The 24,254-nt window shown below is 37.0% G+C and overlaps 3 protein-coding genes across 3 annotated transcripts; 1 reads left to right on the top strand and 2 right to left on the bottom strand.

Moving 5' to 3' along the window:
• Window positions 1–1,939: 1,939 nt before the first annotated feature.
• Window positions 1,940–9,547, bottom strand: LOC114525779 (dnaJ homolog subfamily C member 7-like). Its single transcript, XM_028547202.1, has 15 exons — window positions 9,343–9,547; window positions 9,134–9,222; window positions 8,078–8,202; window positions 7,824–7,937; window positions 7,543–7,617; window positions 7,098–7,216; window positions 6,873–6,942; window positions 6,381–6,464; window positions 6,048–6,212; window positions 5,845–5,936; window positions 4,549–4,622; window positions 4,194–4,340; window positions 3,775–3,833; window positions 3,585–3,678; window positions 1,940–2,812 (listed from the first exon to the last, which is right to left on the bottom strand). Exons 1-15 carry the CDS (start codon window positions 9,465–9,467, stop codon window positions 2,691–2,693), a joined length of 1,554 nt encoding a protein of 517 aa, XP_028403003.1. The 5' UTR covers window positions 9,468–9,547; the 3' UTR covers window positions 1,940–2,690.
• Window positions 9,548–10,055: 508 nt separating this feature from the next.
• Window positions 10,056–16,775, bottom strand: LOC114525712 (dnaJ homolog subfamily C member 7-like). The gene is made up of 16 exons (XM_028547128.1): window positions 16,663–16,775; window positions 16,146–16,219; window positions 15,258–15,328; window positions 15,005–15,141; window positions 14,806–14,919; window positions 14,492–14,566; window positions 13,997–14,115; window positions 13,830–13,899; window positions 13,523–13,606; window positions 13,120–13,287; window positions 12,900–12,991; window positions 12,326–12,399; window positions 11,654–11,797; window positions 11,520–11,584; window positions 11,198–11,284; window positions 10,056–10,827 (listed from the first exon to the last, which is right to left on the bottom strand). Exons 2-16 carry the CDS (start codon window positions 16,202–16,204, stop codon window positions 10,810–10,812), a joined length of 1,377 nt encoding a protein of 458 aa, XP_028402929.1. The 5' UTR covers window positions 16,205–16,219; window positions 16,663–16,775; the 3' UTR covers window positions 10,056–10,809.
• A 4,115-nt stretch (window positions 16,776–20,890) lies between these two features.
• Window positions 20,891–22,955, top strand: LOC114525772. The gene is made up of 2 exons (XM_028547193.1): window positions 20,891–20,934; window positions 21,156–22,955. Exon 2 carries the CDS (start codon window positions 21,173–21,175, stop codon window positions 22,823–22,825), a length of 1,653 nt encoding a protein of 550 aa, XP_028402994.1. The 5' UTR covers window positions 20,891–20,934; window positions 21,156–21,172; the 3' UTR covers window positions 22,826–22,955.
• The last annotated feature ends 1,299 nt before the right edge of the window (window positions 22,956–24,254 follow it).

Genomic DNA, 24,254 nt, shown 5'->3' with positions numbered 1-24,254 from the left:
TTCGGGGTTTTTTCGCATGTCGTGCCCGCGCATTAGACATCAGACAAGCAGATTATTGAACAGAAATTTGAAGGGACTCTTTCGTTCAACACGAAATTCTACAATCTGTTACACGCAGTTACACCATACAAAGGGGCCAGGATAGTTACTTCGACAAGGGCGTCAACCTACAGACGGTTCGGGCGACCATTCACTGATTTCATTCACCAGCGTCAGCTTTTCTTCTGCGAATATTCTCACCACTACCACTTTACTGACCACAGTCCTTTTTATAGACTCTTTTATAGCTTTTTTGCCACTTTGCATTCCTTTTCGTCTAAATATTATCGGTTTTGATTATAACATTGAATATTTTACTCGAAAACAGAGTTACAATTAATCCAAAGTACGTAAAAAAGAAACATTCTTGTACGAAGTTTATAAATAGTTTTTGGCCATTCAGGATTGCATCATGTTTGCAATCAGAATATGGGTTGGTTAGGGTATGCTTTTATCTATTTATGCGTATCACTTCTACAGGGAACCACTTCCAAACTGAAAACAGCACAAATATAATTTGTACATTTTACATATTGAGTCGTACACCGTACTGACATCACGGAAGAAGAGACAAGTATTCGTTGCGTAAGCGATAAAGGGAAGCTTACAACCAATTTTAATATTGGATTATAACCAATTTTAACATGGGATTAAATTACTAAGGTTGCCTAGTGACCCTGCCGCATCAATGAATTTGTGTGTTTAGGTTGACGTTTAGTATAGAGGCGCTATAAATTACAGTCATCTCAGAAAAATATCAAGTTTTAAAACTGGTTTAAAAGCCGAATGAGGCGCGTGTTCTACGAGGGGCGACCAAACACCGATGGTCAAGTATTTTGGTTCCAAGACAGCCGAACTGGCTGCGAAAAACAGACGGTTTACTTTGAGAGGATTAGACAACTGGACTCGGAACTTATTACGAAGGAACAGAAGCATCTAGTGAGTGCTATGGAGCGGTTGAAACAGCTAAAATATCCCAGGCGAAAGCCTTTCGTGTTAGACCGAAGTTTGGGACTTGGCGGGAACTGTCGACAAAATCCGAGAGGCGAAAAATCGGAGGACAGGCGATTTGCACTTCGTATTAAGGATAAGGGGGAAACAGAGCTGTCTTTGAATGCAAAACAAATGGAGATTTGTGTTGAAAACAAGAAAGATAGGCAGTTATTAAGACCTAGAACTGACAATCTAGGTAGAAGGTTACGTCCCATAGAGGACGATATAAAAACAACGTCAAACGGAAGCCAAGCAATCCAGCTGGATTACAACCTATCACGGATAAGGTCGAACGCTGGATTTAGCAAGAGCGGAATCCAATCACGTCACCGGATACTAAATATTCCCGGGACTAGGAGATGTACAAGGGAAGTGCCTGTATGCGATGTGCTTTTTCCAAGTCTACCTTGCATACCGAACGTAGGATACAAGACAAATATCGAGATTGAAAACAAACTGAGAATATTAGAACTGGCTAACGGCGAATTTCAAACGTGCGGCCTTTCAAATGCTTCCAGAAGAAGGACTTGCGAGAGAAGATGTGAAACGAAAGGTCGCCTGTTAGGAGGGGATTTCGCGAAACAGAGCGATGCTGAATCGCCGGCTTTGCCAGATATTCTAGACGAGATGTCTTCACAAAAGGACTGTGAAAGTGAGGTGGAGATTGAAAGGTCGGAAACACAACTAATGGACGAAAAATGTGATGTTGAATCGCCAAGCACGGGCGATACAAGACAGCCTCCTCCACCAACGAGGGTAAACTCGCAAAAGTCAACTCCAGAGACAAAGAGTTTTAGGGATGACCCGTTACCAGTCACTATAAAGGTGGATTCAAGTACATAACACTATAGTTAACCATGCAACAGAATTACTGGGAGCTCGCAAAACTGTTTCACAACGTTTCGTTGTAAATTTAAAATAACCTCAACATTTGGCTTCACATTCAGCGAACTCAATACACCATTGATGCCTTTTATTTTTTTTCGACTCTTGGGCAGAAAGAAATGCTTCACGCTAAACGCTGCATGCGCTGTATATGACACTGAAGCTATTGAAAACCACTATATATAATTGAAGCAGAAATTTCAAGATTTTATAGGTAAAAGGATAATACATAAATAACTCTCGAAAATTTGCCGGTTCCTTTGGCCTAGCGACAGCTGTTTTGTATCTTTAAATATTACACCAAAATTTTGAAATTTCCACCCAATTTTCAATCACTCCAGTTTATTTATTATCCGCTGTTGAAAGAACTCTTTAGGTCCATTAACACTTGTAATATTTGCTGCGATTTAATGTGCAATTTTCTTCTTTTGATAGATGTGAACGAGTGAATTAGTCACGGATGTTCAAATAGGAGCTCGTACACATCGGAACCTTCGTGACTAATTCACTCGTTCACATCTATCAAAAGGAGAAAATCGCAGCAAAAATCGCAAGTGTAAACGGGCCTTTAATTTAAGCAGTGCGTGTGTTCAACTGTACAGTTAAAGAATGTCAATGATAATGTTATGTCCCAGTGATATTTCAGTATAAATGTATAATACTGTACAACGTTAAACGCCAAATTTTTGCATCACACTGCATGTGCAAATGTTTTTATTTTACCGTACGGTCGCCGTATATGTCGAGAATGCAGATATCAATTTGTTGTCACCTTAACCAAACGTGAAGTTAAATTCGTGTCCAGGATATCCTCCGGCCTGGCGTCGTCCACCAAAGTTCGGAAATCCACCACCAGCGCCGAAGAAGGCCTGGAAAATCGTGTTCGGATCGAAATCTTTGAAACGAGAAAAAGATGGGAATTGATTACCACGATTGCAATTTTTATCTGTGTACGCTGTTCTTCCTAGAAGTCCAGTAAGGATCATCTCTTATTGATCCAGCGTTGCAACAGGAGGAATCTCGAACTAGGCTAACTCTATTTACACTGGATAGCTCTATCACTTCTAAACTGTTCTTCCTATAAGTCCAGTACGGATAATCTCTTATTGATCCAGTGTTACTACAGGAGGAAATCTAAACTAAACTAAACTAACTCTATACTGGATAGCTCTATCACTTCTAAACTGTTCTTCCTATAAGTCCAAGTACGGATCATCTCTTATTGATCCAGTGTTACTACAGGAGGAAATCTAAACTAAACTAAACTAACTCTATACTGGATAGCTCTATCACTTCTAAACTGTTCTTCCTATAAGTCCAGTACGGATCATCTCTTATTGATCCAGTGTTACTACAGGAGGAAATCTAAACTAAACTAAACTAACTCTATACTGGATAGCTCTATCACTTCTAAACTGTTCTTCCTATAAGTCCAATAAGGATCATCTCTTATTGATCTAGTGTTACTGCATAAAGAAACCTAAATTAAGCTAACTCTATTTATACTGGATAGCTATATCACTTCTAAACTGTTCTTCCTTGAGGTCCAGCAAAGATGATCCAGTGGTACGACAGGAGAAAACCTAAACTATGATAATCTCTCACCGATCTTGTGTTATCACAGGTGAAAACCTAAATAAAGACTTCATTTTCGAACTATAGAATACCTGCAGTCGAGAAACTATTTCCATCGATATCTTCGCCTCTGTCATATCTCGCTTTCTTCTGTGGATCTGACAGCACGCTGTACGCCTCGTTCACCTGCAAATAACCACATGAGGATTATTACTTTATCCTGTTAGTTAGTCAAGTTTCTTAATAAAGCAAGATATCTAGAAGTCATAATACACACAGTACCTCTTTGAATAACATTTCCTCGTCCTTTTTGACTTGGTCAGTCGCTCCAGAATGCCGATCTGAAAATGATTGTCAGTGATCAGAAACGGTCCGGTGAAAGATGCACGGAGTGCATATACATCCTCTAAACCCTGTCTCTCTCTTCTATTAACTCATCTTCATCCACTCTTCAAACATTCTCTCCACCCACACTTCGCAACCCCGCCACTTCATCACACTTTCACTAACACCAAAGAACCATACCACTATACTTCTTAACCACATCTCTCCATCCACTCTCTCTCTCTTTTCTTTTTACTCTATCCACACCCCATTCTCCCCCCGTTTTGTCTAACCCCCACCCCTCCATCCGTTCCTCCTAAGCCCCACCTCTCCACCTACCCTCCCCCAATTTCCCCACCCACTCTCTTCAACCCTACCTGGATGATGTTTCAAAGCTTCTCTTCTGTAAGCCTTCTTCACCTCTGCGTCTGAACAACTCTTTGACAACGACAGTATTTTATAATAATCTTTCCGTTTACTCTTCTTTAGCTCAAGTTTAGCCTCTTGAAGCAGCATCTTATGCTCTGTTCAAAAAATAAAAATCCAGCTGAGCACACGAGCTATCATCACACGCTAACCCACATAAACTTTCATTGGATTTCGAAGTGAGTTGGAGAGTTTACCCGTTCAATTTTTGTTCTCGTTTGACCCAGGGGATGAGAATTCATAAGACTTTCATGCAAATTCTTGTTTACCCAAAGCAAAAAATCTCATGATGAAGCAACAACACACCTCTGGATCCATTCATTTTGCAGATTTTTTCATAGTCTCTGACTGCTTCTTCGTACTTCTCCGTTTCCATGTAACTGTTGTTGGGATAAATAAAAACAAATTATCGTAAAATTAAATAGTTATAAATATTCTTTCTTTGTACGTATTGTTCCAATTTGGAATAGTCTGCCCAAACATGTTGCAGAGGCAGAAAGTTTAACAGAGTTCAAAAGAGGATTGAAAACTTATTTAATGGAGTAGATATACCTAGTAACTATATTTTATATGAATATGTAGATTCTATTTTTTCCCTTACTTATTTGTTAATTTTGGAGATAACTAGATAGGGATAACCTCATTATCTCCTACTTCACATGACCTTTATTTGTGTGAATAAATTATTATTATTATTATTATATTATAGTACATTAAACCGAGAAAGATATCTCAAACGCAGTGGTCCACTGTAAGTAGTATTCTACAATAAGCTGTCGTGGTTTGTGTCTGAACTACCTGAAGAAGATATCTCAAACGTGGTGGTCCATTGTAGGCAGTATTCTACAATAAGCTGTTGTGGTTTGTGTTTGAACTACCTGAAGAAGATATCTCAAACGTGGTGGTCCATTGTAGGTAGTATTCTACAATAAGCTGTCGTGGTTTGTGTTTGAACTACCTGAAGAAGATATCTCAAACGTGGTGGTCCAGTGTAGGTAGTATTCTACAATAAGCTGTCGTGGTTTGTGTCTGAACTACCTGAAGAAGATATCTCAAACGTGGTGGTCCATTGTAGGTAGTATTCTACAATAAGCTGTCGTTGTTTGTGTCTGAACTACCTGAAAAAGATATCTCAAACGTGGTAGTCCAGTGTAGGTAGTATTCTACAATAAGCTGTCGTAGTTTGCGTCTGAACTACCTGAAAAAGATATCTCAAACGTGGTAGTCCAGTGTAGGTAGTATTCTACAATAAGCTGTCGTAGTTTGCGTCTGAACTGCCTGAAAAAGATATCTCAAACGTGGTGGTCCAGTGTAGGTAGTATTCTACAATAAGCTGTCGTGGTTTGTGTCTGAACTACCTGAAAAAGATATGTCAAACGTGGTAGTCCAGTGTAGGTAGTATTCTACAGTAAGCTGTCGTGGTTTGTGTCTGAACTACCTGAAGAAGATATCTCAAACGTGTTGGTTCAGTGTAGGTAGTATTCTACAATAAGCTGTCGTGGTTTGTGTCTGAACTACCTGAAAAAGATATCTCAAACGTGGTGGTCCAGTGTAGGTAGTATTCTACAATCTAAAAAATTCACTTATTTCAACTCCTCATACCATTTTGCTCGCTTTATGTAAGCTTTTAAGTAACTTCCATCCAGATTTATTGCTTCAGTGCAGTCATCTACGGCCTCTGTCATCATTTTCAACTACAGCAAAAGACGGTAGGTTGATTACTCGAAACATAACGTTATCCTGGGTGTGAAATGACAGCTTTCAGAGTGAGTTCAAAGACGACTTGTTAAGATATTTCACAATACCCGGGATGCCACGACACCTCTGTTGTAAAATAATTTTGCACACGTTGAGACGTTGTTTGGGTCAATTTCTAGAGCATTGGAATATAAATCGTATGCTTCTTGGAATTTTCCCGTTTTGTACGCTTCGTTACCATCATCTTTCGTAGACTTTAATAACTTTGCTTTCTGTTTTAAACGAAATAAAATTGTTTCGTTATAAATTTAGTTTGCTGTCTGTTCTGGAAAGCTCTATCAGTTCTTAACTGTTCTTCGTAGAGGTTCAGTAAGGATCATCTCTTATTTATCCAGTGTTACTACAGGAGGAAATCTGAACTAAACTAAAAGAAAAATTACCTTTCGTATCGCCTTTGCCTTTTTATGATCGGGATCTATTTTCAAAGCACTGGTGAAACACTGAAATGCCTCATCTTCATAGTCCTAAAAAATGCATATTTTTTAAAACTATGAAATTTAATGACCCAGGATCAGGACAGTGGAATTGTACAGGGGATTTGTCCCAAGATTTGTACAGGAGATTGAAATGGGTGGGTCAATAGATGTAAACCACCTAACAGGGGTGATTCTTTGTACAGGGGATGGGGTGGAGTTTCTACACAGGGTTTTCTATAGGAGTGGTAATGGTAAGGAATGGATATTGTAAACTGATTAGGAAGGATTGTAAAATGAAAAAAAAGTAACTTATACTATTGAAAACATGTGATATTTTGAAATACTGTTTTACACCCCACTTCATGGTGAGGAGAAGGTTAAAGATTGTGAGATGCTGGTACACAGTTAAGGAACCACTATAGAACAATAGGATATGATAACAGGTGTCAACCTCACCTGATAGTACAGACACAGTCCTCTGACATACAACGCATCTGCATTTCTGTTATTTTCTCTTAGCATCGAGCTAGGAATTGGAGACAAAGATTATTATCACAATACAACAATATCTCACATCATCCTAAGGGAATTTAACACACATTCATTCTGCATTATACACCATAGGTAAGTAAAACTACATAAGTTTTTCTCAATCTAAATAGAAAAATCAAAATGTCATACTTTGCCTCAATTTCAGCTTCAGTATATTTCTTCATCAAAGCAAGGGATTCTGCTCTCAAAACTTTGTAAAGATCACAGTCTGGGGACAATTCCAGTAAACGTCTTGTGCAGAACACCACCTGGAAACAATTGTACATGATTTTGATGAAAGTTCAACATTGTTTGCTTGACTGGCTAGGTTATTATACATCCAGTTTAATTTAAAATTTGTGTAGCAGCACTCTTTTCCTCTGTCTCAGTCAAACAGTGTTAATGTATTTTACATAGACTAAACATAAAAGTTTAAGTAAAAGATTAAAAGACATAATGCTCCCATACAATCAAAATGCAAGGATTCTAATCCTGTTTTGCATCTGATACAATTACTAAATCTAATATGAAAACCTGGACGACCTTCATATGCTGAACATGTTCAATTAAAGCATATGCACAGAAATGCACAAACCTTCCGATAATCTTTTTTATCATGAGCCTCGAAAGCTGAAGCTTCAAATTGTTGAATTTGATGGACCCTTGAATACTAAAACCCATAAATGTATTTTAATGTGTGCTAAAGAATGTGTACAACACTCTTGCTTGCTAGCAGCTCAGTGGGAGTCCCCTCAGGGCATAAAATTTCAGGCTGCTGGCAAGCTAGCACCACTCTAATGGACATTAAGATGATAAGATCCAGACATAACTACGAGGTAAGGTTTAAATCATTGCAATAATAAAGGATTGTTGTACCTCATTGGCCAAAGTTTTATTGTTCGGGTCAATTTCTTTTGCTTTTCCCAAAGCTCGTTCAGCGGACTCGGTTGAGCCCTGAGCAAGATTGCATCTTGCAATCCTGAAATATGCCTGTAGGAAGCAAGATAATCGTTTTTAGAGAATAGCCTATAGATTATAAAAGGAATCTTTACATCTCAAGTGAAAACCGGTCAAAATTTCACAACTAGTTCATTGGAGTGGGAAATTGCCCAGTTTCAATTTTACTATACCTTGATGTAGTTTTCGTCCAAACGTATGGCAATGTTGGCATCATCAAGTGCACGGTTGTAATCTTTTGCCATGAGATATGCTGCAGACCGATTTCCATAATATGCTGCACAAGTCTTGTTCAGTTCTGAAATTACAGCATAATAATAATCAGAATACTTCCTCAACAAGAATGTTGCACAACATTATTCGTGTTCAAATTATTTACACAGCTCAATCATCTGGCACAGAATGATTTAATATCTTAGCATGTTTCTAGGTATTTAAGTGATTTCATGAAATTCCTAATAAAATGAAGTGTTTAAACTGTTTTAAATAGACAAAAACTTGTCATCTTGATAAAAAGACACTGTCAGCAAGGTTAGTAAGACTTGTAATACAGGAATTCCCCATAAAAACCTCAATCAAAGCAGGGCAATAAACTTTTCCAACCCACCCAGTTGAACATTTGATTGAACATTTTTGTTTCTAGGGTAATCCATTTAAGTTATTTTAAGTTGTTTTTGTATTGACTGATGAAGGCCCAGGTTAATGGACCGAAATCTTTGCAGTATTAAATAATTATGTGGTGTACCTACAAGCTAATTCACTTATTGATGTCACCATGCAAACATACAAGAATATTATTGTTTTAAGTTGCTTTTCAGTTGAAGTCAGGTGAGGGTGAGGTATTTTTTTTATGTTTGGTTTAACTTGGTACGTTGCAAGTGAATGGGTTGATTATGGTACAAATAAAATGCCTCAGTTTAAACCATCACAGGGACTTTATAGTGCCTGTCGTATTTAGAAATGACAACTTTCTTTTCAGACAGTACAATATAAAGTCATCTAGCCTGTCTTAATAGACTGAGTCTAATAGACTGGGTATATTTCACGTTATTTCTTCACGAACATTCACTTAGTCTTGTGCATCAAATTGGAACAACACGAAGCAATAAATTTGTATGTGAAAAACGGACATATTAAATAATTCTACGAATTAATTTGATACGTCTGAGACTGACAGATAAATATATTGAATATACGATGTTCAAAGACTACGTTCACATAATTCATACCAATAGCTGCAGAATAATGTTTCACAGCCAACTTATAGTCTTTTGCCGTGTAAGCTTCGTTTCCCGCTTGTTTGTTTTTCTCGGCAAGCCTTGATAAAATAAAAAGGACGGTTTGTCAAAAGACTGCGTTATTTTAGTGGCAAATTTGATGACCGGTTTGACCGCATTAACATGCCCAAGTTAAGCTAATTTGGGAATAAAAACTCAACTCTTCGGGGTCTAACTTTTCGTCTTCAACTGAGTCTGTTGTTTCGGCCATACTCTCATCAGAGGAGCCATCAGAATGGTTGGATTCCCTCTCCATTTCAACATCCTCTGAATTTTGGTCGGCCATCTTCTTCCCTCGTTTTTCTCGTGGGACACACGAACCAACTCGTGAACACACGAGAGTTTGATTTTTTCATAGCGGCATTAGCAATTAGCGGGGCGTGCGAGAACTGTGGTGGGAGAGTGCTTGTTTTTCGGTGTGACATGCATTGAAAATTTTTTGCCGAAAAAACAATAGCTTTGTGCTCATTTTAAAGTATAATAGCGTAGTGCTACACACACACATTGCAATTATAAAGACAATAGATAAATTTAGGGGGGTAAGACTTGGTCCATGTATATATGGTATTAAATAGTGTTATGAATTAAATTTACAACATAAATCGAGAGAACAAGGTTGTAAATGTTAATTTTTCAGTATAAATAATGTCAGTCTAAGTAAATAAGCTTTTAGGTAGTGTTACTTCGCACGAAGCACAATCACGAAACACCGAGTTTAAATTGGGCCGACTACTTAACGGATCATGAAATTGACTAAAACCACAGACAATCAAAGGACACCATAAATCCAAGCGGATATATAAGATGAACATGCAAAACAGAGCAACAAAACCTTATAGAACTAAAATAACAAAGTTTTCAAATGTCACTTACATATCAGTCCCGCTTTGCCCACAGCGTTGAACTAGTCCTTTCACAACAGTAGTTATGTCCTGCATGTATAGTGAACTAATACTATCACTTTATTACTTTACTACTTTATTACTTTAGCAACAAATTTTACTAAGTACGCACCAACTAACGATACAGGTGTTACTTCTGTGACACACAAACTAAAACTATTATTAATCACGCCTAGTCCATGCCTCGTGTTATAGCCCCGGGGCCAATCAACGTACAAAAAAATACATTAGATGCGACGCTGGCACTGTGTCTAAAGATAAGTTGACACAACAAGAGAGTGTCATAGATCCTTAACAGGTACACCAGGTTAGTATTTAATACTGCAAAGCCAGTGATAAAGGCCCAGGTTAAATCAGTTTAATTGCACTGATGAAGGACCAGGTTAATGGACTGAAAGCTTTAAACACTTACGTGGTGTACCTACAAGCAAATATATTTCTATTGTGATACCACCATGCAAAATTACAAGAATATTATTATCAGTTTCTTGTTATAAATTCCAGCCTGTTAAATAATGCAGTGAATAAATATGACTTTCTACTTACAGTTTTAAACTATCAAGAATGTGCATGGTGCTATGGAGCAACTACTACATTTCATGGTTTATAGTAGATGCAGTTTACAACGTTGCATTACAAACACTGGCAAAATTTTAAATTTTATATAAAACCTTCCCATGAATGTTTGAATAGGGTGTGTTAGCAAAAGACAGGTGCACGTTTAAATCAAATCATCTGTGAAACCTAAAATACGGACACAAAATAACGAGTTAACAAACTAATTTCCAGATTGTTAATGGCACTTGATTTCGGGTGGAAATCATACAGACAAATCAAATTCAAGCAGGAACTGCAGAAAAAGGTGAACACGGTATACATATTACGATTCATCCTTAATCAAAAAGACCCTGTGTCTTCTCATAGATTATATTCAGAAATGTTTTCTGGTGAAGATGGAAGAGTTTTTGATCAGTAAGGGAGTAAGATACGATTCTTCTGGATTTTTTTACCGACTGTAACTGTTTTTAACGCAGTTCTTTTCAATGAGTTAAATTTGTGCTCGTGTTCCTGTATTAATTTCACTTTCTAATAAAAAGAAAGAGCAAAACATTACCTCCTTCAGAGACAAAACATCGTATTGATCTCCATCACCATCTCTCCTCTTCAGATGACCATGTAAGAACAGTCGAGCTCGTTCTAACTGCAAGAAAAACATTTTTTACTTAAGTTCTCATATGAGTTGTATGGATTTGAAAGTCAATTGGTTTCAAATCTGGGAGAAAACTCAGGCACTATACCGGGCATGCCTGGCTAGTACTCAACAAGAGCACCGTGCTTAGCATGTTTTACGAATCAATTTTGACTTTGCAGGGCACCGGTGTCAGGTGTAATTAGTATAAATCATTGTGACAAATATAAGAAGGTAAAAACAATACCGATTGCAACTGCTCTTCCTGTTCCTGTTGTTTTCTCGTCTGGGTGTTCGCGCCAAGATCAAAATCTGGAAAAAAGAACGTGCTGACTTAGTAATGGGGAAATACAATGTGATACCGCACCATTCCCTATATACCTTTGCACAATTCGAAAAGCCTTTTTTCGTACGCTGCTTCAATATTTGATTTATCTATCCGCGTGTTTGCCAACGACAGCAGTTCCAAAGAAATCCTAAGATTCTGCTCTGCATCAAGGGCTTCGAAGTATAAATTTTGATGATCTGTTGAATAAACAATGAATAATTTATACACTATTCGTACAGGACTTCAACACTATTCCTCACCGCGGCAAGAAGTCCAACAAGCCCCGTTTACACTACACTCGATTTTTTGATACGGCACGGCTAAAACGGGTATCCGTGCCCATTTCATCTATGCTCGGCCTTGTTTTGGTAGCCTGAACACTAAAAAATTGGGCACGGGTACCAATTTTAGCCGTGCTGTGCCAATAAATTGAGTGTAGTGTAAACGGGGCTACAGTATGTAAACAAACACGAAACTATTCTTCTATGGAATCATTCTATTTGCTACAGTCACCCAAACGATAGTATATACATCATTGTTTTTTTTGTCACAATCACGCAATACAGAAAACTAAACTTGGCCGCGTTGTATATCCACTGCATGACTCGTGTATTTTTCGTGATACCGTGTCATATCGCAAGACAAAAAAGTCTCGATACTCCGTCAAAACTAAATGAGTTAGCCAGGAGACATTGAATTTACCGACGGACAGTAGCTATATATACCTTGCTTTCCAGTTTTCTGGTATAAACCAAGAAAATCGTCAGAGGCTTCTTTATACTCTCCGATGAAAGCTAAACTACACACACAAAATAGTATTATTAACATTGTTCATTAAGAGATTTTGGGGGAATGTAAAAAAAGGTATGTTGCAAAAAGGATGTCGTGTATATATGCCTTGCAGGTCCAATGTAGGTAGTATTCTACAATAAGCTGTCGTGGTTTGTGTCTGAACTACTTCAGAAAGATATCTCAAACGTGGTGGTCCATTGTAGGTAGTATTCTACAATAAGCTGTCGTGGTTTGTGTCTGAACTACCTGAAAAAGATATCTTAAACGTGGTGGTCCATTGACTACAATGGTCCATTGTAGGTAGTATTCTACAGTAAGCTGTCGTGGTTTGAGTCTAAATTCTGAACTACTTGATAAAATATATATCAAAGGTGATGGTCTAAGTTTATTAGGTATATAGTATTCTATGTCGTGATTTGTGTCGGAAATGGGGTTAGTTGTTTCCAACGCGGCTTGAAGGAAAAGCAAATGCCAACAGAGGACACTGCGTTACATTATTATCCATACCATTTTGCCCTATTATAGGTTGCTATAACATGTTCGCTGTCCAATTTTAGGACCTCTGTGAAGTCTTTGATTGCATTTTTAAACCACTTTAGCTACAGAAGTACATTTTAAGATGCGAATTAATCACCAGGTTTTGATACTGACATCATGCTGAAGCTTAGTAGCTAACAAATGTATAACTTTGCATAATGCATATAGAGATCATTACGCCATTATATACCTTCTTTCCAGCTATAAGACCTCTGTTGAAGTGCAGTTGAGCAAGATAGCATTTATTTGTTTCATCAACTGTGAGTGCACTAGTATAGAAATGAATTGCTCTCCCAAAATCTCCATTTTCACAAGCTTGACTCGCATTGTCGTGAAGTGTCTTGAAAGTTCTTATTATCTGTTAAAGCAAAATTTGTAACACAATGAAAATAACTTATAATATTTATAGGCCAATGGCAATTGTCACAGTGACATGTATTGACAAAAATGGGAAAACATTAATTGCAGTTCTTAAAACTGATGGCGATAGAAGAATATTATACTCATCGTCTTGTCTCATCGCGCCAGTAGGCGCATATATACTCATGCAAGCCTTTTTGTTGGGAGTCACTATCGTGTCTGTGCTTATGCACCTTGAGAATCGTTTCACTTTTCGAGTGACTTGGATCATCGTTCAATACACTTGCAAAAGTATCATCGGCCAATGAGAGATTGCCCTAAACAAAGAGGATTTCATACAACGTACATGGAGATCGGACCCTGGTGGTACATGGAATACAAATTCTTATAAAGTTTACTGACTACGGGAAAATCGACGGCGTAGACAACCCAAAAGACAAGAAAAGATGTCTTCTGGATTGTCTATGATGCAGGGCTGGATTAATGCGTAATAAACTGTGCGCATGTACTTCCGTGTATCTATATAGGTTAGTGGTTTACCTGGTAATAAAGACAATATCCACAAACATATCGCGCTTCCAAATTGTTCTGGTCACGACGTCTTACCGAACTATATATAGGTAATTTTTAGAAATGAAAATAATACTATCAGTACAGTACAACGCTGCTATTTTAACCTGACTTCAAATGATAATTAGAAGTCTTACTCTGCTTTATTAAAGGCTTCCTCAAATTCGCCCAACAAGGCGAGACTTTCAGCGTACATGACCTGATACAGATCACAGTCTGGCGCTTGGTTTACCAGAAAGATTGCGTTTTGTGCCATCTAGAAACATGGTCATGTCATTTTATTTAGTACATAAAATTAAAACCATAACCAGAAGAAAATTTGATAAAATGAAAAAAAAAACATGCTCCGAAGAACAACTCTTGTCAGTTGCGAACTCAAGATAAGAGTCAAAATCAAGACAACAATTTATTTTCTGGAGCATGTTTTTTTGTGTATCACATATTATTGACTAGTTGAGCTGATGTTGATGAGTCAAATAAATACAAAACTTGTGTTCTGTTCAAAGTATCCCTTTAGATGTTTTCAAAGAGAAATATTTATATATAGTTATTTTTATTACACTCTAAACACACAGAATGCTTAATTATATTGGTGACTTAATTATATTGGTATATAGTATTCTAACACAAACCTCTTCAAACTTTTTTTCTGTGTAAGCTGATTCTACTGCTTTTTTACTGTTTTTAATCTGGCGCAGTCTTTCAGACTAAAAAGGACAAAAATCACTCACAATGCTGAATGAAAAACTGGACTATATCATTCTGTTCATATGTACATCCTTTATTTTCATTCCAATTTAAGGCATGCATATATAGTCCAGGCAAAAATATTTTCATAGCTACAACTTCTGTTCTAAATTAATCTGTTTTTGTGTGTAAATACAAACGCATATGCTGTGAAATGTTTATATGCTTGCAAATATAGCATACAGTTCTGAATATATACCTCTTTTGTGAAATCCACATGATGGGGATCTATCTTCTTTGCCGCATTTAAAATGTCCTCAGCTGGTTCATTTGATCCTTGAGCCAGTTCACACCTTACCAAGGTGAAATAGGGCTACAGGATGGATGAAGTATTAGTTTAAAACACATTATCCAAACCTAAATTCTGAAATCATGCCTAGTTATTGTCTTTAGAATACCCCAATGCAATTTGTGTCCAGTTCAATTGCTTTCTTGGCATCTTTCTTAGCTTCATCATATTGTTTAAGCATTAATCTTGAAGTTGCTCGATTGCCATAAATAGGTGCACATGATCTGTTTGTTTCTTCTACAGAAACTACACAGTAAGGCAATTAATTGAGTGAGGGTAGTTAAATTTTCCCTCATATGTACAGTCTCCACACATCCCTTTGTTTATTCTATCATTTGTAGAATCATAATCATTGTACACACCAAGAGATTCTGTGTAAATTTTAATTGCATCTTCATATTTTCCTTCATGGAAAGCCTTATCGCCCTCAGAACTAAAAATATATTTAACAAAACTCCACAATATATCAATATATATATATATATATATATATATATATATATATATATAATATTATATATATCTATATATATATATATATACGTATTGGGTATACACACACACACATACACACACACAGATTAATTAATATATTACTTAAAATTACAGTCTCAACTTATTAAGTAACATATTAATATTAAGCTCTACCAAAACTAGGTGTTGAGCACTCTTCGCTCTACATTTGTACAAATGCAAATGTACAAATGCAAAGGTACATTTGCATTTGGAATATATATACATATATTTAACAGTTATTCTGCAAACTCGAGTCGTATATGAGCTGATAGTTGGCTATCGGCCATATACGCAGAGAGTGAGCAGAATAACTGTTTTATTATATACACAAACTTTAATTTAATATTTTAATTTAATTTTAATTTAACAATAATATTTATACAGGAGTGTCCAGTTCAGCAAAGGCTGGTTTAAATGGAGTCCTGATTGACAACCATAGAGTTACACTACATATACATTTACACTTTCACACTGTCGCCCTTTCGGTGCATTTTGGTGAAAATTTCAGTGAAAATTATCAGCTAGAGATTAGTTTATTACATTTTTTATTATTTTCGGTTAATATAATTGAGGTATTTTGTCATAGTCTAAGTGGTAAGGCTTGTAATGTAAAAAAAGGGTTTCCTACCCTATGTAATAATACATTAATTACTACATTATATTGACAGCACAATTTTGGGCTGCCATGGTATTTAGTATAAAAATAACAAAAATGCACAATTATTTCTTTATACCGAAGTAAAGGCCGAGTTTGACTGGAATCCCAATAATCGTACTCCATATCCTCTGCCATTATCCAAACTATCACCTACACAAATCAATGAAAGAAATATTCAATTATACTATTGTTAAAATTATAAACATCCATGCATGTAAAAAGTACATCTGCTCTTAACAATCACAGTTGCAAATCCCAATAAAAACCAAAACTACTGCAGTTATAGGTTGGTACTTTGTAGGTTGTTTGTAGCTGATTTTCAATAGTCAGAATTACCAGCTTGCAGGCACACCTATATGTTCCCTACAGCAAGGCTTCAGTCTGTTAACCTGAGTCAGTGCAATGAATCAGTGCAATAACTTTCAAAAATACTAGAATATTTCATATATACGTAATTTAGTAATTATATGTAGTTTAGTAGTTGCAATTTGTTGGGCTGACTTGGGGTATGATAATATGAATAGTTGTTACTTGAATCACTAACAGTGCTAGGATTGACAGTTAAACTTGAATAAAATTTGCCTTTTTCTTACCTTTGGCCCAGAAGACCCAGTTACTTTTAAGACCACAAAAAAAATTCTACCAGAAAAGTGCCAAAACTAGTCGAACAATAACAAACGACATCCATTTCATCCAATGACGATTACGTGGGGGAATGCGCACTCCATCCAGCAAAAGTAGCTGCCTTCAGAAACCAGTGTTTCCACTTTTGCAACACCTAATTTCCTGATTTGCTTGTATTTTCTCCTTTTTTCGAACAAAATTTCCTTAAGCTATTTTAAAAATTTCTTTATAATTTCTTTCTTTCATAAAAATGCTTTAACAACAATAACATAATGATACTAAAAAATATCATGATGTGTAACATTTGCTGAACCTTACCTAACAGAGTTTTTGAAGAAAACAACCTATTACTGGGTTATTACTTAAATTAATATGGACAAATATAATATAAACAACAATGGTCAATATTTAACATAGTCAAGATATGTTCAAGCAACTATTGGATTTTTTTGCAAAATTCAGCCTTTAAATTCTGTACATCATCAGCTGTAGCATTTGCTTTCATAGTAGACATCAAGTCAAACATATCTTCTACAGGCAAGGATGCTGCTGAGCAACAGGCATTTTTCATTCCAATCTTGCTTTGCAGAAGAGGAACCAAGGTCTCAGGTGAAAGACGATTTCTGCATTCTGATTTTACTTGCTTTAGAAGACTGAACAGTCTTTCAACAACTACATTAGAGAAGGGGAAGGAGGCCATTAAACCAAGGAAAATGATAAGCTGAGGATACTTTGAAACACCAGATGGTAACTTAGCAGACTTCACTTTAAGCCAGTATTCTTCCCAGGGTAAGGTGGAATTCAAGCCATCTTCAAAGGGGTGTTGCCTCCATTGACGGTCCAACTCGTTAAGGTCTACCATGTCCTTTAAATATGGTAATTTCATTGAGATTGGGTGAAGTGATGGTGGCCTTAGATTAAATGCATTTTCAGGTAATGTACATTCCACAATATCCAGAATTTCTTGTTTGAGATCAAATCTTTGCTTGACTTGAATAATACCCTCAATCAAGAAGTTTCTGCAATCACACTGGAATTTTTGAACGTCATCTCGACTGGCACCAATTTTTATTTCTTTCAAACTTTCAGATGCCATTTCCCACATACACTTGATCAAGTGGAACATATTTCTCCAACTTAAGTGGATCAACATTTTGAGCGGGTGTGACCTTGACATAATCTATAACCATAAAATCAGTGGCCATTCCCTTGATCAACTTTTCTACTTGCCCTCTTAAACTTTGCAGAAGTGGTCTTTCACATTGGAATAACTTGTTAAAATCATTGAACCGTTCTAATTGGTAGGCCAAGAACTCCAAGTAGGCTTTAGTGAAGTGATTAAATAGTGACGTCTTGATTCTATCATGGGAGTGTGTAGGATCTTCAGCTGCAACTATTACAAAGTAGTGTTTCAGTGCATCATATTGTTCCAAAATTCTATTAACACAAAGTCCCAATGATAACCATCTTGTTTGGCCAGGGCTAAGAAGTTTGTGGGGCTCTGCTTCGAAAAATTCTTGAAACTCTTTATAAGCATCTTGCCTTTTAGACGATCTGCTAAAATGTGCATAGATATCACGACAGAGGTCTTCAAGGCTCTTTGGAAGCTTAAGGGCAGCATAAGATGAGGCAAGATGAATTAAGTGGCAGGAACATTTAACAACATGGACATGCCTCACATCTGACTTTAGCAACTGGGAGACAGAGTTATGGGCACCAAACATCACGTTTGTAGTGTCAGATGAATACCCAATTATATTTCCCATTGGGATGTCCAGAGTTTGGAATGTTGCTTTAAAAGCAGAATATATTCCCTCGGCAGTAGAATCCTCTACTTCTACCATGTCAAGAAGAATCTGCTTCGATTGAAAGCGTTCAATATCAAAATAACAAGCCATAATAGCAAGTTGTTTTCTGGTAGAGACATCGGTTGTTTCGTCAATGATAGTGCTGAATCTCTGCACACGAAGAAGTTTTGTGGCCTCACGAATGTAATTAAACCCAAGTACTTGGCGAATTATGTTTGTTGCTTTTTGTTTTCCTAATCTGACAAGTGCAAGTGACTTATCGTTGGTAAACAGACACTTTAAAAGCTCAACAAAACTGTCTACCAAGGATATAGGAAGATTGTGCTCTGCTATGAAGGCACATACTTTAATCTCCAAACGTTTTCTTTCGTTTTCGAAACTACTACGTTTGAATAAAGTGGAAAGACTGTGGCTATCCTTTACTGACTGTATTCCCCTTTGATGCTTCGCAGATTCCATATGCCGCTGAATGCCAGTCTTACTGGAATTGATTTCCAGTTGACAAAACTTGCAATATGGTTTCGCTTTTCCATCTGTTCCTCTTCGCTTTTCCAACCATTCTTTAAATTCTTTTACATCTAGCCAGCTTTCAATAAATTTAGCCTCCGTCTTTCTACGTTTCTTTTGAGGAAGCCCCAAGTTTGACATGCATCGCTCATTATTTCTATCACTTTCTTCGGTTTCATTATCTGAAGACTCGGAATCGGCCATGTTCATACCGTTTTTGCCTTTTTGGACTTTGGTTTCACTTTTGGCAAAGATTTGCTTTTGGCCACTGACGTTGCTTTGGACATCATGGGATAATTTATGACACTGAGTGCTGAGTACATAGTGCTTCCATTTTAAACTTCAAACGTCTATTATTCAATCAAGAAATTTTAATAAAAAATAGGAAAACTCTTATAAGTTCCTAATAACCACTGCTAATTAAAAAAATCCCTTTTTTTCCTTCCTAACTTAGAATTTCCTTCATATTTCCTTTAATTTTCGATTTCTTTTTTTTATCCCGCATAAAATCAAGATTTCCTTAAAAGGAAAAAATCCTTCGAAGTGGAAACGCTGTCAGAAACTGCATCCGATGATTTTCCGACTGCCGAAGTTTAATCGCGATCTGTCGCATGGAACGCGAAGCCACGCGTGATCAATCTTGCACCATAATGAATTACATTAGGAATTTTTCGCGGCAAATTAGTGCGCGAAAATGCAAATATTTTAAACATGGAAAATATTGATATTTCTTCAGCAACCTCGTTGTTTAAAATAAAATTGTCTGAGCGCTCTGGACTAGTGCAAACTGTTGAGGAAGCAGAAAACCTCCTACGGGAATACGAGTTAGCTAGCACGACAAATTTTTGTTGTAATAAGGCAAAGAAGGGATTCGGCAACACTGGTATGTATATCAAATGTATATTATTTAATACAACAGTGTTATCCACGTACGTGGAATACAAATATACCTATTTCTGATATGCATGACGTATTTGGCATGAAACTGACGGGAAGTTTGAGTGAAAAATATAATTATTTTAATAATTCTCCCGACAAAAAACCGAACTGTTTATAATATTATACTATATATAATAAAATATAATTACATGAACCTTTGTCAGAGACGCACGTCGCCCGTTGTAACAAGATTTGAAGATTTTAAGCAACAAGATTTTAAGCATGTATGGCAAATAAATAAATTATATTTATATCCATTTCATCAAAATAAGGATGGCTTTGTTCAAATATTCAATGTTTTAGGACATTTCTACTTCAAATTAAACAATCGCCATTGAGCTGCCTATGTGACTTCACCCTTGTCCCTTGTACAAGTGAGCCGCATCTGCCTGTAATGCTTCGCGGCTCCACGACCCCTAACTACCATGGACACAGTCATATGAATATATAAATTCCGATGATTAATTATATAGTTTTTTAATAGTGTAATGATACCAAATTTTATATTTTAACTTTGATAAAATAGACCTTACACGAGACAGTCACAAGGTCTGGTGGGAAGATGGTCAGCTTCCATTTGATCATACACCATTTGTTCAAGTGAATCATAGGGTATACGATTGTCGTCATGGAGTGGACAGACACTTGAGCCAAAAGAAAAAAAACAAGACGGTAAATATATACATTTATTATACACACATATTACACAATGTACATACACGTACACGCTGCAAATAAAATTCACTTTGTCTATTTTATCTCGAACTATAGTAAACCAGTTTTTCTAGTCATTTATTTTGTTTTTTCGTGGTAACATTTCTGTGTAAGACACCTTTCAATGAAACTTGTGCATAAATATATTTCTTGCAGTTAAATTCTAGCGATCACGTGTTTACCAAACACCGAAATATGGTTCAAGGAACAAGGAAACTGGATTGTCCAGCGCAGGTTCACATGCGAGAATACTTTAAATTTCCAGATTTTAAGGTAAGTATCAAACATACTGTACATATATATGAAATATCAGATATCCAAGATACAAAGATAAGGGATTATTCCCAACACATTCCATGGCTTGGACGGCCTTCAACCTCTCGGAGCAATTATATGGAATGTAATACAACCCACCCCCACCCTCCATGTCGTAATCCTTCAATCACTGGACCTATATTAAGAGAGCCGCTTATCAAAATTTTTACGCCTTTTAGGTCACGGAGAAAACGATATGGCGACAAAAAACGATGTCAAAAAAACTAAGAGATTATGTGAAAGAAGGTGGCAGTGGAGAACGTCATTCGGAAGCGACTCTGATGATTCTCCGAGCTGCGATTGTTATGACTGGGAAAGACAAAGACTGCCATGCATACACTTCTTCGCGATATTCAGAAACTATCCTTCGTGGTCATTCGAGAAACTACCAAAGTCGTATACGGAATCCCAATTCCTGACGGTTGATCGAGTAGGTTTCAAACCCATAATTGAATCATCGCGAAATGAAGAAAATAGCCAATTGAATCAAGAGGATCCTTTACAACCCAACGAAGCCCTTGAGAATGAAAACCAAGCAACAAAAAATGAAAAGGACGTCACACCCACTCTTGTAGATGAGCTCAAACGAAAGCCATCTTCGCACAGAACAGAAGCAGCAAGATGCCGGGAAAAGTTAGGTCAAATAAAAAATCTAACGTACGTTGCAGAAGGATGGGAAAATGCCAATGTTTTGAATCAAGTAAAAGTCAAATTGGATGAATGCTATAAACTATTGACAGATGCTAGTCCCAAAGAGAACGGCCTAGTGCTAGAAGCGCCAGAGAAGAAAACCACTGCATGTACCTCCAAAGCTAATGGTAAAAGCCATTCAACTAATCCTTTCAAACCTATTCCACAACTATTAAAGAAAAATCCTTGGTCAGGTCGAAGTGGTGAAAAAGCAGCGACCTTAAAACGTTGCTATGTTTCAAGTTTGATGGAAATTGAAGGGAAAAAAGCAAAGATTGGACGAACTGATTCAAATATGATTCAAACTGATGTGAAGAAAGAAATAATCCATACCTATTCTGAACCTGCGGATGAAGAATCAGACATAGAATTGAAAAAAGTAGTTTACGGCCCGACGGCAAAACGTGGACAATTTAAAATGAGTGATGTTGACAGAAATACAATCATAACAAGAAAAGAGCTCACAGATCACATTATTGGGGCTGCTCACAATGTTTTGCATAAGCAATTTCCTGATGCCTGTGGTTTACAAAACACAACACTTGGCCCTGTTAACAATTTTTCCATACATCGAGGAACTTTCTTTCAAATTCTGCACACAGGTACTCACCACTGGGTTTTGGTATCAAATACCGGTTGTAAACCTGCTTCAATCAACCTCTATGACAGTTTGTACAATGGGAAAATCAGCTCATCAACGAAAAAGCAAATTGCTGGCCTACTCTTTGAATCATCACCATCAATAACAATCAACATACCACGTGTACAGTATCAACCCAATTATGTCGATTGTGGGGTGTTTGCCATTGCATTTCTTGTGTCGTTACTCTTCAACCAAGATCCAGCAAGTTTGACATACAGTGAAGGTTCTATGCGATCCCATTTGTTAAGGTGTTTGAGTGAAGATAAGTTTAGCCCTTTCCCTCTGACAAAAAAGAAAGACTCTGCTGACAAGAGCCAAATCCAAAGAAAGATTAAGTTGTCACTGATGTGCAACTGTCGAATGCCATGGAATGAGAAAGATCTCGAAAACCCAGACCTATGGTGCACCCAGTGCGAGAAATGTTTGGAGTGGTTCCACAAGATCTGTTCTCCAACAATGCCAGATTCAGTCCTCCACAAGACAAACATCTCATGGAAGTGCCCAAAATGTTCATAAAAAATGTCAGTTTGATGAGATATAACACAGACAATTTGATGACAATCACTCAAATCTTGATTTGCAGGATGATGTTATTTGGAGTTCCTCCCCCCTTTCCTGCACCTTTTTATGGCTTTGTAGGATTACATTGTAGCAATATTAATTTGTACATTTCTGTGACACTCCCCCCAGCCAAAAGTTTCTCATCAGTTTTTGGCAATTAGAGAATTCCAAGGTCCAAAAATCATTCCAGGGCTAACCCCTATTCCACTGGCAAGCTGAGGCTTTTGCTTACAGTCATAAATTCTGACTGAGGCCTTGTTTATATGAGCTGCACTGATTCAAAAGAAGGGAAATTCCCACCTTGTATATTGTCCTAACATATATGATCATAAGAAGGTCAGCATGCTTTCTAGGGCTCCAACTTGAGTTTGGAACAACTACTTTTCTCATTCGTCATCACCTTCCCCATAAATAACTATCACTCTGTTGGATTTAAAATTGCACAGTAGGGAGGGGATTGAGTAAATTTCATGAAAGCAAGTAGACATTGGTATGTTAAATTAATTGAAAGCCATTAAAACATTCAAACATTTTAAACATTCACTAGATGAGATCAGTGGCAGTACTTCACTAATGCATACACTGTAAAGTAAAATTATCTGCCAGAGAAAAATATGCATGCTACCATGAAATGAATATTATACAGTAGCATTTCAAATATCTATAGGCATCCTTAAATAATATAGCATCAAATGTGGTTAGTCTAAGATACAAACTCCCTGATGAAGGCCTTCAGGTCGAAACGTCGAAAAGTGTTTTGTCTATTTTACGCAGTTGTTATACCACATTTCACATTTGATGCGAAGTTGTTTGAAGGGGCTGCCAATTGGGGCTGCCATGCTGCTCCCTGGTTATATTGGAACTTATCTACATTCTTGAATAATAATTTTAGGATTACTGGTTTAAATTTACAAATACAAAAATATTTCTGCATGAAAATGAACTGTGGTGTATCACATAACTACAGTAGTCCCTCGCTAACTCGAACTCCCAAGGGGAAAGAAAAATTGTTCGAGTTACCGGGGGTTCGAGTTAACCGGAGTTGGTGTCAGATTACGTTTATTACGTTAGCGCTATCCAGCGATTAAATCTTGCCTATCTCGAGACGGCATGGTGGAAAATACGGAGTACGGAGTCTGAATTAGACTCCGTATTTTCCACCGTGCCGGGGGGATCGGTGGAAAACACGGAGTCTGTGCTAAAAGTAATTGTAAACGCTTGACATTCGATTCTAACTTGACTCCGTATTTTCCACCGTGCCGGGGGGATCGGTGGAAAACACGGAGTCTGTGCTAAAAGTAATTGTAAACGCTAGACATTCGTATAAATGAAAGTCGATTAAATAATATAAGTTACAGGAAACATCTGGGCAACTTTAGTGAAA

Source organism: Dendronephthya gigantea, unplaced genomic scaffold (genome assembly GCF_004324835.1).
Source record: "Dendronephthya gigantea isolate DGI-Jeju-01 unplaced genomic scaffold, DenGig_1.0 000035F, whole genome shotgun sequence".
NCBI classification, from domain to species: domain Eukaryota; kingdom Metazoa; phylum Cnidaria; class Anthozoa; order Malacalcyonacea; family Nephtheidae; genus Dendronephthya; species Dendronephthya gigantea.
Note: the sequence above shows the minus strand (reverse complement) of the source record. Positions and strands in the feature narration are given on the sequence as shown.

Bases quoted from the DNA above. Each gene is read 5' to 3' on its own strand.
- LOC114525779 (XM_028547202.1), bottom strand. From the start codon at position 9,467: ATGGCCGACCAAAATTCAGAGGATGTTGAAATGGAGAGGGAATCCAAC. The intron at 9,223-9,342 runs GTTGAGTTTTTA...TATTTTATCAAG, and splicing joins GAAAAGTTAGACCCCGAAGA to GCTTGCCGAGAAAAACAAAC. The intron at 6,465-6,872 runs GTGAGGTTGACA...TGCATTTTTTAG, and splicing joins GACTGTGTCTGTACTATCAG to GACTATGAAGATGAGGCATT.
- LOC114525712 (XM_028547128.1), bottom strand. From the start codon at position 16,204: ATGGCAGAGGATATGGAGTACGATTATTGGGATTCCAGTCAAACTCGG. The intron at 15,142-15,257 runs GTGTGTACAATG...CTTACTGTGTAG, and splicing joins AATTTACACAGAATCTCTTG to TTTCTGTAGAAGAAACAAAC. The intron at 14,920-15,004 runs GTATTCTAAAGA...TCCATCCTGTAG, and splicing joins TGGACACAAATTGCATTGGG to CCCTATTTCACCTTGGTAAG.
- LOC114525772 (XM_028547193.1), top strand. From the start codon at position 21,173: ATGGCGACAAAAAACGATGTCAAAAAAACTAAGAGATTATGTGAAAGA.